General features: G+C 37.8%; 1 protein-coding gene across 4 annotated transcripts in view; it reads right to left on the reverse strand.

Moving 5' to 3' along the window:
- Positions 1–13,681, reverse strand: part of LOC136857041 (uncharacterized) — a 140,334-nt gene that overhangs the window by 105,427 nt on the left and 21,226 nt on the right. For 3 of the 4 annotated variants that reach the window (XM_068225231.1, XM_068225232.1, XM_068225230.1), the window contains exon 2: positions 6,621–6,773. In XM_068225231.1, the coding sequence (XP_068081332.1) occupies positions 6,621–6,773 (153 nt within the window). Of the gene's footprint in view, positions 1–6,620; positions 6,774–13,681 lie in introns of those variants that run through there. The other variant, XM_068225233.1, reaches the window with a different exon arrangement.

Consider the following 13,681-nt stretch of genomic DNA (forward strand, 5'->3'; position numbering starts at 1 on the left):
TTCATGAATGGTCCGCAGTCTTTTGGAACAACCAACTCCGAGGCTGCGTTTGAGTTTGAAGTTTGTTGGAACGCTCTTTCCATACGGTGCATGCGTCAGACAGTTTGCAAACTGTTTCCGCTCTTGTTGGAACAAACCTAATGTTTATACAGAAAACTTAAGTTGTTTAACTAAAACTATATTATTATTGTTAAATTGTTGTATTTCCTGTTATGAATTCCAGCATAATTTTACCATCCTCTGAATCATTGCCTCCTTTGTATCCTATTTTTCATATTGTAACTAATTATTTCCGTTATGTATAATCTCCAATTTCTTTTTTACTAAGTCAGCACCAAGATAGGAATATTTACCAAAATAGTAAAAATAAAATGTTCTAAATAAGAAATAAAGGAAGGTTTCCGGCAAGTTAAAGAGTCTTAAATTGGACGAAATACCAGTTTACTTTGGCTTCTAATTAGTAGTATATACGAAGGACCTTAACTATATTATTTTACTAGCTGCTGTACCCGTGCTTCGCTACAGGATTCTCAGAAAGACTGTCTTTGTAGTTTTCCTAACTACAGTGAACTTAGGCCATTACAAAAACGTCAGTAGGAATGTAGGGATTAAAAGCAATGTTATTATATAAAATACTCGCTCAAACGAAAAACCGCACATTTTTTCACTTTTAACGAACAGTACTACGATGACTATCTAACAGTCCAAAGACCCAGTGCTGGAATGACCAGACCGCAGACAGCCGTGAACACTCTTCTGCCATTGTTCCATTAAACATCACACTGCTCATTCCAATCAGTGCCTCAGAGTAGGGATTGAATAGCTTGAATGCTATGATGAACCAGTTTGTTATGTACCAGTAGTATCAGAAAATTTATGAACCAGATGGCATGCTAAAGAAGAAAGTTATCTAACTCCCCAGCTACTTCCCGCCAACGTTCAGGCAGGCTGTTATACTCAGTACGACCGGGCGAATTGGCTGTGCGGTTAGGGGCGTGCAGCTGTGAGTTTGCATCCGGGAGGTAGTGGGTTCAAAAACCACTGTCGACAGCCCTGAAGATGGTTTTCCGTGGTCTCCCATTTTCACACCCGGCAAATGCTGGGGCTGTACCATAATTAACGCCAGGGCCGCTTCCTTTCCACTCCTAGCCCTTTCCTATCCCATCGTCGCCATAATACCTATCTGTGCCGGTGCGACGTAAAGCAAATTTAAAACAAATACTTGGCATACAGCAGTAATCTCATCTATCGGACATGATTGGCAACAGAAGACACAAAGCACATCACAACAAACAATGGTCGATGTAATGTTATTGTTGTTCAATGTTATGAGATGAGCTTTCTGTATTGTAGGCCTTCACATTTAGTTTTCTTTCGACTCTGTGATATTAGGACGCCTTACGAAATTATTTATAGCGTAGACTGTAGTTCCTTACTCTCCGACTTTACATAATGATTTTCATCATTCCATATTCTCGTGACTTGGCGCTGATATGGACTTAGCAACAAAAATCAAAATTCACGAATATTTCTGTTATCATAGCCGGTACGGTCAAAATGTACAAGACATAAATGATCGGAAATTTAATACTACATAACTTTAGTAATGTAGTATTTGTCGATAGGACCACTAATAACACAAATATTTGAGAATTAAATTTTAGGCCTTCCCCTAAACTACCATTCCACTCATCTTGAATAAAACTATTTATGGCCTAGATTGTAGCGACTTATTTCCCTACTTTTTATACTGATTTTCATTATGATACGACCACTAATAACATAAAAATTTGAGAATTTAAATTTAAGCCTTCCCCTAAACTACCATTTCTTTCGGCGTGAATAAGATTATTTATGGCCTAGATTGCAGCGACTTATTTACCGACTTTGCATACCAATTTTCATTAAGATAGGACCACTAGTCTCACAAATATCTGAGAATTAAATTTTAGGCCTTCCCCTGAACTACCATTTCTCTCAGCGTGAATAAGATTATTTATGGCCTAGATTGTAGCGACTTATCCCCAGACACTACACAGCGACTTTCATTAAATTCTCTTCAGCCATCTTCTCGTGATGCATGTAGATGCATGTACATACATATTATCCGCGCACTTTTTAGTGATAGATTTTTGTACTCGTTGGAGAAGTAAGAAGGGTTCCGTTAATACTGCCAACTGAATGGAAATGAAATCTGAATTGAATCGATAATATGATCGATCGATATGAATTTTATAAACCTTTATTATTTTAAGCAAACAACTGTGTCACACACACAATATTTAATACTATATAACATTTCCCGTTGCGACAAGTGTTCCTAGCATGAATTCTATAGTTTAGCTTTGCCGTTGCCTACGAGGTACATAAGGCCGGGAAATAGGAAGCAATTTGCCACTGAAAAAGCGGCCCGACCGTGTTCACGGCTTGGCCACTAGATGTCAGGTTTCCGTTCTGTTCCTGGTGGACTTTTAACATTGTGATGTGCGGACTAATAGTGATGTTGTGTTGATTTTGTGCAATTTATTGTCAGTATTTTTTCTGTCGGTGTGTGTATGTGAGGTTGAGAAGATGGCGAACTGTTGTGTACCTCTGTGTGCTTCCGATACTGCTAAAAAGCAAGAAAATGTGACGTTTCATAGCTTCCCTTCGGAGCACGGTTTAAGAGAGGAGTGGAGGCAAGCCATTTCCAGGCAAGGTGATAAACTAGGATGTCTTTAGGTACCTAACAATTCTTATCGAGTGTGTAGCTCGCATTTTAATACGTCAGATTCACCGAGCTCGATAGGTGCAGTTGCTTAAGTGCGGCCAGTATCCAGTATTCGGGAGATAGTAGGTTCGAACCCCACTGTCGGCAGCCCTGAATGTGGTTTTCCGTGGTTTCCCATTTTCACACCAGGAAAATGCTGGGGCTGTACCTTAATTAAGGTCACGGATGCTTCCTTCCCACTCCTAGCCCTTTCCAGTCCTATCGTCGCCATAAGACATATCTGTGCGACATAAAGCAACTAGCAAAAAAATAAAAAATAAACAAAAGTCAGATTTTAGTGTAAGCACATCAATCAAGCGAATTCTTCCCAACAAAGTTCCTTCTGTTTTTAGTGTGTACCCTGTTCATAAACAGAACAGTAACAAGCGCAGGAAGGATCCAGCTCCCAGAAATGACGTACCATCAAAATTTAGTAGAATTTCTGATTCAGATAATGATATATCTTCAACAAATAACGGTTCTACACCAGTCACAAACGAAAAAGGGTTACATGTCTCGTTTCTATGTAAGGGAAAGTCTACGAGTAGCTCTTTTAAATCGAAATATTTATTGACGAGAAAGTCAAAAACCAGGTTAAGGGAAACAATATTTAAATTGAGAAATAGGATACGGGCAATGAAATCAGAAAAACGTTTTAAGATATCTGAACTTCATCGAAAATTTCCGATCAGGATGATGCGTTCAAGAATTTCCGAAGGAAATCCCTGAACCGCAAAGTGCTGAAATTTTGATAACTTCCTGCACCTCAGGTAAGCTAATCTTATGTATCGGTACGTCATACATTATAGATAATATTCTATGAGATTAAATTAATTGTTTCTTGTGATCATTTGAACATTAATGCTGCTGATATGTATTTGTCTTAATTGATCACGAAGTTTTCGTGAATTACTTATTTCGTCTTAATACAGTGTGAGACAAAGGCCTACGTTCTAGAAAATAAGTCATACAGTTGCTCTTAGTCTATTTTTTATCTTATATCTGTTTGGTGTCCTCTGAAATTACTAGTTTTAATTAAATTTTATAGTTTTTCACAAACCAACGTGTTGTAATGAGCGCGCGAGACAGAATAGTAAAGAGAACTCTAGCGGCGCTTGTCGGAAGTATCTCGAGACAAGTTTAGAGTGCTGTATTTCCCGGCCTTGGTGTATCTCGTAGGCAACGGCTTTGCTGTGTAAACAACAACAGTACGAGTACTTAAAGTGTACGCCAGATGGCGCACAGCGATGATAAGCGATTCTTAGTTTGTGTTTCAAAGGTTGCCAATACGAATCTCGAAAATAATCAAAGTCGACCGCTTCAGCACTAGGGTGTAAATCTATCACTAAAAAGTGCGCAGATAATAAATACATACATACATACATAAATTACAGAAAATTAAAAAGTGCATTTCCTTGCTACTATGGACACGACCAATACAGAAATACCATCCTTTTTTGGTTATGAGCAATGTACAGACAAAACTCTTATTTTATATATATAGATTTTCCAGTAAAATGTTCATTAATTCTTCACGAGTAAAATGTAGGTTAATTACTAATTACCAAGGGTCATAAAATTATTATTAACTAAAAAATAGTAACAATCAAATTAAAACCTCTTGTTGCTATTTACTATCAATCTGAAATTTTACCATATTTCCAGGAAACGGAGTACGCCATCTCTCCATCTTTTTTTCTGCTTTAATTGGTCTTGGTACAACTGAAATAAATGTATTACCAATATGCTTTTAATTAATACGAAAAAGCACCCGAAAGGGCATATACAATATGATTACACCATTCTTTGCTAATTTGCGTGATGGTTTTGGTCCTTTTTAAACAGAACACAATGTGGTATTTTTCGCAGCAGTTTCCACAGAGTGAACATATAAAATTCTCGTTTGGCAGATGGAATTTCTTATTGCTACATAACTTGTGGTGGTAGCCATGAATGGCTAGTCTTGTGATTGTGTGTCTTTGCTCTTCATTAGCGTGTGTCCATGATCTGTCTTGCATTGCATTGGTACTGTAAAATTCCAAGTCGATGTCCATTCGTTTCCTTTGTCTAGCAGCTAGAAGTGCTTGGTAAGCTTCAGTAGATGGCAGGTTGAGCATATATCTGATGTCCTCTAAGAAGAAGGTCTCTCTTGCTAATTCATGGGCAAGTCTCGATGGTGCATACTTCCCTATTCGCAGGCAGTGTTTTATGAACCTTGCTTCACCTTTTCAATTCTCTCAAAGTTCTTGTACGGAAGATTTTCCCATATTAGTTCTATGCCATATGTTATTATTGGTGTTATTGTGGTGTCAAAGAGCGTCATAGCTGTATTCAGCGATAAGCAGTGAAGGTTCTTAAGTCCACATACATTTTTAATGGCCGTTGTTGTCCTTTCTTCTACATGGTAGCTGAATGATGATCGACCCGTTGTCTGCAGGGTGATGCCTAGATATTTAAATTTATTAACCACTTCCATCTCTTCGTTGCTCAATAACAGCGTGTCCTTTGGTGATGCTGTTCCCCCTTTCCTGAATGTCGCCTGTGCTGATTTCTTCATGTTTATCTTGAAGCCATTCTCCAGTAATACCCTGAAAGAGCATCTTTTGAAAACGTTTTGTAAAGCACACAAGTTCTCATCATCAATGTAATTTGTTCAACAACCAATAAAGTGCCGTTGTGCACTTCAGGAGTGACTGCCTATCCTTGTGACGCCATCAGCCTTGCTGTGAGGCCTGTTGTATTAGTAGGTACTGACTGAACTGGCAATGAGTTGCGCTATACACGCCTAGCGGCAGAAATGCATACTACACAAGCTTCGCCCATGGCAGTGCTTTCCGGTAATTTTTTGGTACTCCTTCATACATCTTTCCAATTAATTACACAGTTCGGTAATTTTATGTACATGCTGTGATGTTCAAAACATCATAACATTACCACAATTGGGATTTTTCATCAAAATTGTGGAAAGAGGTGGCTGTAGAATGCAACTCAACTGGTAAGTAGTCAGACATTTTTTAATATTCCTATTTAATTTTATATTGCGATAGGTACACAATTACAATAATAACAATGCAATTGAATAACAAAGTCATTTTTTGTCAAATTTCTTTTTTTTTTTCCTTCACATGAATTTATTAAACAGACCAAGACACACCTTACTATCATCAAATGAACTATGCTTGGCTGCTCCCTGTAGGAGAAACATGAAGTTGATTTTTTAAATACTGTCAAGTATTCCAAGGTATGTCGATGCCGAGTTTGTTGTGTCAATAACAACATTGTACAAGATGCATAAACACTGCATTATCTTGCCAATGTTCTCAGGTGTTGTTTCAATTAGTTAATGTAGAATTCTCTACCTAGCAGTAAGTATACAGAAATAGCTTTCCATAACTCTTCTCCCTCTTGGTAAGCGATAGTTAAATATTGTTAGTTGCTCACTCAACTACCTTCTTGTAAAAGGTCTCATGAGCCAAGGGGTCAAAGTGGTGGTGGTGGTGATTTTTTTTTGCCCCAGTTCTCGGGAACGGGCTGTTTTGATTGACCGACTGGCGTGGCTTGTGTGAATATGCACTCGCTAGGCTCGGTCTCACCCAGTTCGGACAAGCTCTACCCCGCCTGCAGTTGAAAGCCGCCTTAGATCATTTTCAGTACATCTAGTACGTACCTATACATAGAAGGTATATTCAACGTTTCTATGTTGTCATTCAAACTTTTTCAATAGCACCAGACCAAAGGGAAAGACTATTCACATGAAAAGCCCAATATCCATGAGAGAATTTATAGTAAATGACCAAAATTTGTTTTGACTGAAAAGAAGAGTCAAAGGGAAACTTAAGAAACAGTTTACACAAATGAACAGAATATTTACCGCAGCTGCAGAACTTCTAGTCTGGCGTTTACCAAGCATTTTCTTTATAATATTCTGCGCTGACCCGCACTCCATATAAAATTCATACGACTTATCCAACTTGTCCAGGCACCCAAGGCATACTTGCTTCGGCATGTCATCATCTTCCTTCATCTGCAATAAGACACATACATACTACTTAAATTTCTGATTTATGAGTGACAATCTTTTAAAAGTTTCCAAACTTCTCATGTCGACACCTTTTGACACCATCTAATTTTATGCAACAACCTTCAAGTAACATTAATTATGAAGCAAATAGAAATCACAATAATAATTATTATTATAAATTAACTGCCAGTAATTTATACAACATTTTTTGTAATTTTAATGCCTTGAACATGTTAAAGAAGACATGAAACACTACGTATCCACAACAGAATATCATAGAAAAGTTATACATAATAATATCGTCATTGAAGAGTTAAATGATTTGCAAGGGCTAGGCGAATTTTACAATCTGTTTTATATCAGAGGAAAAGTATGACAAATTCATACACATTTCTTCATCTCGCATTCTCAAACTTCATTTCACTGTCTTTGTATTCATCATGGCAGAAAACTGCAACAAAATAATGAGAGCATGTTTACTCAGTAGAGGAAAATCTTATTGAATTGATACCTAGAATCTGTTTAACTCTTGATTCCTGGAACTTCAATTGGTCTTCCAAATCTTCCAACTGTTCCTCAATAAGCTGAAGCTTCAAGCGTTGGAGACTGGCAATGGATTTCTTATCCAGCAGTATTCATTCACATTAATTAATCATGGAAAATACCCTTTCACTTTCTCTTTCAACAGCAGAATGTGATCATAAATCAATGATATTTTTTGCTTATATTTTATACTTTTTTCACTAGACAACTTTAAACATTTCAAACATTTATGACCTTTGCTTTCCTTAACCACATGTCTGTTTTATATCTTAAAGCTGCAGTTCTGTCTGTAATTGCCAGAAGATTCTTACTGTAACCTTTTGACAGAAATATTTTTGAGAAATTATTGTAGACAATCTTGTATTTTGCAGCATTTCAGGACACTTTTCTTCCCCGTCCCGTGGAGTAAGGAAAATAGTAATCCACCAGCTGTAATAATCACATAACTACATTTCAGTTAAGAATTGTAGTGTAGATACAGTATATTAGATAGTATCTTGCCTGCTATATTCGTGTGTATCTTTGTGTATGGTAACCCTATTAATACTTTAGCATTTAACCAAATGGCAGGTTTCATTCCTATTAGAGCATAATAGGATAAAGTAGTACAAATAATAATCTGTCTACAGGTTTAACTTTGTTGGTAATCCTTGAGTAGTTCTTGCAAATTTCAAACTTTAGGCCAAACTGCAATTTTCATTTCTATCTGTGCTTAGTAATATCCAATTGTCTGAACAAAGTTTAAAAATTATTGTAGTGTATTGTAGCAACTTATTAGAAATTAGAGGGCATATTCTATTATTTTCAGTAGTCTTGCGAATTTCAAACTTTAAATGTAATTTCCATTTGTGCTTAGTAATAACCTGTTGTAATTAGGATACCTCTGAATGTAGTTTAAAATTATTGTAGTGTATTATAAATAAGAAATTAGTGTGTTTATTCTATTACTGTGAAATATTTGTGTAGCATAGTATCTGTGGTATCTGTAGTAACTCTCTTACAAGAATTCTTTTATAGTAATTAGGGTAGACTTAACTGCAGTTCAGAAATGTGTAATTCTTGTATATTACTTTCAGTTTTCAGTAATTAACAGCAATTTTCGTTCTGTTAGGGTGTTATAGGGAAAAATAAATTTCATACGACTAAGCAGTATTGTAGTGCAGTAGTAGGCTATATTAATTAACTAATTGTCGTGTGATCTTTGTGAACTATTCACGATAATATTTCTTTCCTTTCAATTTTATTTTGCACAGAACAAGTTTTTTTATTTTTCCTTTTCTTTTCACTATTCTGTAAAAAAATGGCTAAGGAGTGCAAGTGTAGGAAGTGTGGGTGTGGCCAGGTATTAAGGAGTATGAGGGAGGAGTTGGAGAGTTTGAGGGAGATACTTAGGATTCTCTCAGAGGACAGGAAGGAAAGTAGGCCTCCCTCAAAAAAATTTACAGGATACTGTAGATGTAAAAGAGGGATGGGAAGGAAAGGGGGGAAAATTGCAGAAGACAGGTGGTCTAATGTTTTAAGGGGAAGGAGATTGTAGGCTAAGGGCTCTTATTCAGGATCAGAATTCAGGACAGGTGTCTGTGAGAAATCGGTACGAGTCACAGCAGGTAGAACAACCTAGGAAGATGAGGAACAGGGAACTATTGCTGAGAAGTGTGGAAGTAAGAGGAAGGGAAAAGGTAGCAAAGGGAAATGTGGAGTAGTGGATAGGAAAGGACAGGTGGAACAGGGCCATGGAAGGGAGAAAAGGGAGGAGGAAGTAGCTTCTGCAGCTGTCAGGAAAGATAGGGCTGACCAGGATGGGAGGGCGATGATTAGTCAGTCAGTCAGTTAGGACATGTTATTTTATATATATAGATATATTCTGAAACCAGCTGACCACTGCAAACATCTGCCCAATCATTCAAGTGATTGAAGGTGATGCTGCAATGCAGAGCACTGCACTTCAACCATACATCACTTCAGTACCTATCAGAAAATTTGGCAACTATGCAATTTCCATCGCTGATGTCCTGTTCAAGGGAGCATTTCTTCCAGCGATTCCGAATGGTAGCGAGATTAATACATCTCTCATGCAAGACCTATGGATTTCTTTCTTTTTTCTCTATTTTTTGTAATATCTGAGGCCATCTCTTCTCAGTTTTGACTCGGTTAATTTTTAACTGTTAGGTTTTCAGTCTGCCGAAACTAATTTTGTGTAATGAATTTATAAACTACCTGAAAAAGAAACACATATTAACAGTTTTATACTTGAAAAAGAAACAACTTAATTAAAATAGAATTTAAGTACAATACTGTTACCATATGTGTTTCTTTTTCAGGGAGTTGATAAATTTACTACTCAAAATTAGTTTGGCGGACTGAAGAGCCTAACAGTTAAAAAAAAAAATAACCCCTAAAGAATATGCAAATGTTTTGAGGTACTTGAATTTACTTTTGTTGATCAGAATTCACTATAGCACTCAGAAATTCATTATGTGCTTTAAATGCTTTTAAGATGCCTTGATCTAATGGCAGGATGAGTGATGTAGTATTTCTTCAGCAAGAAAATGTCTCTGGTGTTTCCATCTCTTCACTAACATATTAGCAGGTGGATACGCTGGACAGTGGTCAAGAGTACGTATTTTCCTTCGAGGTTAAGAGACCGGATGGTATGAAATCTTCATGGAACCACTAACACAAAATATCACTTTTCATCCAAGCATTCTTTGTATGCTTATATGTGAAAGGTCATGATATCATGGTGGTGTTTATTAAAACACCTTGGATTTTGGCTTTTCCCTGTAAGAGGTTTTAGTTTATAGCTGCCTGATTTATTTATTAAAATGACATTTGCATTTTTCAGTGTATCATAGCCAAAAATACAGTATAACACTTAGAACACTGTAACATGCCTGTAAAAAAAAACATTAATAACAGAAAGGCATGTTTCATTCTAGAAGAACAGCCTCAGATGCTAATGGGCCCTGCCAGTACAGGCAAGGAAGGAAGGAGAAGTACAGTGGTAATAGCGACGGCTCATACAAATAAAGGTGTTTGATCCAATGATATCCCAGGAGCTCGTATATTAATAGTTGTAGTAATAAAATTAACAGCACATAAAATAGATGAAACCCCTGCATCACTTTTAAACTAGCATATATGTTTCTTTGTTGAGTTCCAGGGAAAAAGAAGCAGGTGGAGGATACAGAAGAACAGGCTACCTCAGGGAAGAGTGTTGGCACCAATGCTTTTCAATATTTACACAAATGATCAGCCTCTTCCTGCCGGGACGTATAATTTCATCTATGCTGATGATTGTGTCATCACTTCTCAGGGGGATAATTTCGAGACGATTGAACAAACATTGCCCAAAGCTCTACACACTCGCGCTGGCCATTACAAGAACAATCAACTAACACCAAACCCAACTAAGACACAAACCTGTGTTTTCCATCTAAACAAACGAGAAGCTTCCCGAACTCTGAAATTCACTTGGCAAGGCATAGCATTACAACACAATCGTACCCCGAAATACCTCGGAGTCACTCTGGATCATGCCTTAACCTACAGAAAACATTGTTTGAACATCAAGCAGAAAGTGGCAGCTAGAAACAATATTGTGCAGAACCTAACTGGAACATCTTTCGGAGCACAACCAGACACAGTGAGGACATCTGCCCTTTCGCTCTGCTATTCCGCAGCTGAATACGCATGCCCAGTGTGGTACAAATCTTGCCATGACAAAGCAATTGATGTAGCACTCAACGAAACCTACTGGAACATCTTAGGGAGCACAACCAGACACAGTGAGGACATCTGCCCTTTCGCTCTGCTATTCCGCAGCTGAATACGTATGCCTGGTGTGGTACAAATCTTGCCATGACAAAGCAATTGATGTAGCACTCAACGAAACCTGCTGAATTATTATTGGATGTTTGAGACCTACACCTTTGGAAAAAGTGTATTGCCTTGCAGGGATAGCACCTCCCGATATCCATCATGAAGTGGCAGCCAAGAACGAAAAGAGAAAGATGTTGACATCTGAAGCCCACCCTTTGTTTGGTTATGAGCCACCACGCCAGCGGCTTAAGTCTAGGAAAAGCTTCTTGAGAGTAACCGAAACACTTGCAGGAACAGCGCAGCAAGAATGGTGCATCAGGAGTCAACATACGAGTATCAGTCAATGGAAGACACCAAAAGAGTGAATTGGAGAGCACTGAATAGACTGCGCTCTGGTGTTACGCGGTGCAGGGTAAACCAGAAGAAACGGGGTTTCGAAGTGGACAGTACCTTGTGTGTATGTGGAGAAGAGCAGACCACAGCCCATTTGCTGCAATGTAGTTCATGTCCATTCAGTTGCACAACAGAAGACCTGGTTACAGCAAAGCCAAATGCACTTGATGTCGCAAGGTTTTGGGCTCACATAGTTTAAAGTTGCTCTTCGTCATTGAAGTAGTAATATTATGTTTTTTCCTTATATTTAATTTTAAACTTATGTATGCTTCTGACACGATATAAATAAATTGTGCAAACTTGTCAATGGTCCCCCATAAATCCAAATCCTTGTCCATGGTGTTCAGACAATGGCATGAAGTAAGGAACTGCCTGTAGAGGTGAAGTATGGTGGGGATTTTGTGTGCCCCGAGACCACTACGGCAATTGTGAAAGGCCAATAGCAATCCTGAAAAATGATAGTAAATGGTCAATGGTCCCCCATAAATCCAACCCCTTGTCCATGGGGGGGCGGGCAACGGCATGAAGTAAGGAACTACCTGTAGAGGTGAAGTATGGTGGGGACTTTGTGTGCCCTGGGACCACTATGGCAACAAATCTAACGTATAAGGGAGGGGGAGAGGGAGAGAGAGAGAGAGAGAGAGAGAGAGAGAGAGAGAGAGAGACGACAAACAGAGGACCAAAGTTGTAGATCACTCTAAATCAAACGGATATTGTGCCATCCATTTTGTGACAGGACTTACCGTTTAGCCGCGAAATACCTCCAAACAAAGCTCTGTACCGGCCATTAAAATTGCCTCCATATTTCGATATTCTTCGGGGATGAATGTGAAAAATTTAAAGATCTTGGAAGTTTTCCGTCGGTTACAGGCTAAAACGTATAATTTTGCCTGATCTCAATTTTCTAGCTCGTCTGGCAGATTGTGTTGCAATCTTGATTTTGGGCGAGGGGGGTCAAAAGGTAAAGCTAAAATATATGCAGATGGTCATTATTACCCATTAAACGGATAGCTGTACGAAAATTTTGCCAAAATAGTCAATGCACAGACACACGGTTGTTACGATCTTATTTATATACTGTATACAGATAAGGAATCTGCTCCACATACAACACCTTTTCGGCTATGTCCGCTGGACTTAGCCTGCAAAACCGACCGTTCATGATATCTCCCTTAATAATCCACCTGCACGTGAGAAAAAACAGTTTTACAAATGGATTTCCATCAAGGTTGGTCGATTTCCAGTCAGGTTAGTCTTGTATATACTGTGAGAGAGTAAAATCAGTTCCGGTTACCTATAAGCCTCCAGTCAATTCCAGGAATTTGAAATGGTGTGGGCCTTAAAACCTACCTTTCGACAGGTGGATGGATGAAATATCTTCAGTAGTTTTCAAGTTATAAGGAATACGCTCTACAGGCACCCGACTTGTACCGAAAAACGATCCGTTAATGATATCTCCCATATTAATCCTTGTATCAAAATGATGCACACAAGAAAAAAAATGTTTATGGACTGATTTCCATTAAGGCAGGTACATTTCTATGAAGTTTGGTTGTGTATATTTCGTGGGAGTGCAAAATTACATATTCAGTTTGATATAAACTCGCAGTCAGTTCAGGGATTTAGAAACAGTATTGACCTTAAAAGCTACCCAAGGACAGGTGGATTCTAAATATGAAGTTTGATAAAAATATATCCAATAGTTTTTAGTTATAGACAGAACCCAAAGCTAAAAAATATGCAGAAGGTCATTATTACACCTGAAACGGATAACTGTACGGAAATTTTGCGAAAATAGTACACGTACAGACACACCGTCATTACGATTTTATTTATATAGATTTTTACATATTATATGGAGAATGTCATATTTTTGTACATATCTAGATAATTATTTTAACCCTCCATTAAATGCGCGCTCTGTTGTATCACCACTTCACACGCGCGGAGTGACAGTCCGCATTTGTTTGTAAGCTTCCTTCCCTTCCTTATTTCTCTCTTTTGTCAATCTATCTTACATCTTAATTACTTTATTTTGATTTTATTTACAGAATATTGATACATTTGTACATAATCTACATTTACAAGAACATTTCAGTCCTTTAAGATAAATTAGAAGTTATCAACTGCAAATCACAGGAGTTAGCAAAACC

Source organism: Anabrus simplex, chromosome 1 (genome assembly GCF_040414725.1).
Source record: "Anabrus simplex isolate iqAnaSimp1 chromosome 1, ASM4041472v1, whole genome shotgun sequence".
Lineage (NCBI taxonomy): Eukaryota > Metazoa > Arthropoda > Insecta > Orthoptera > Tettigoniidae > Anabrus > Anabrus simplex.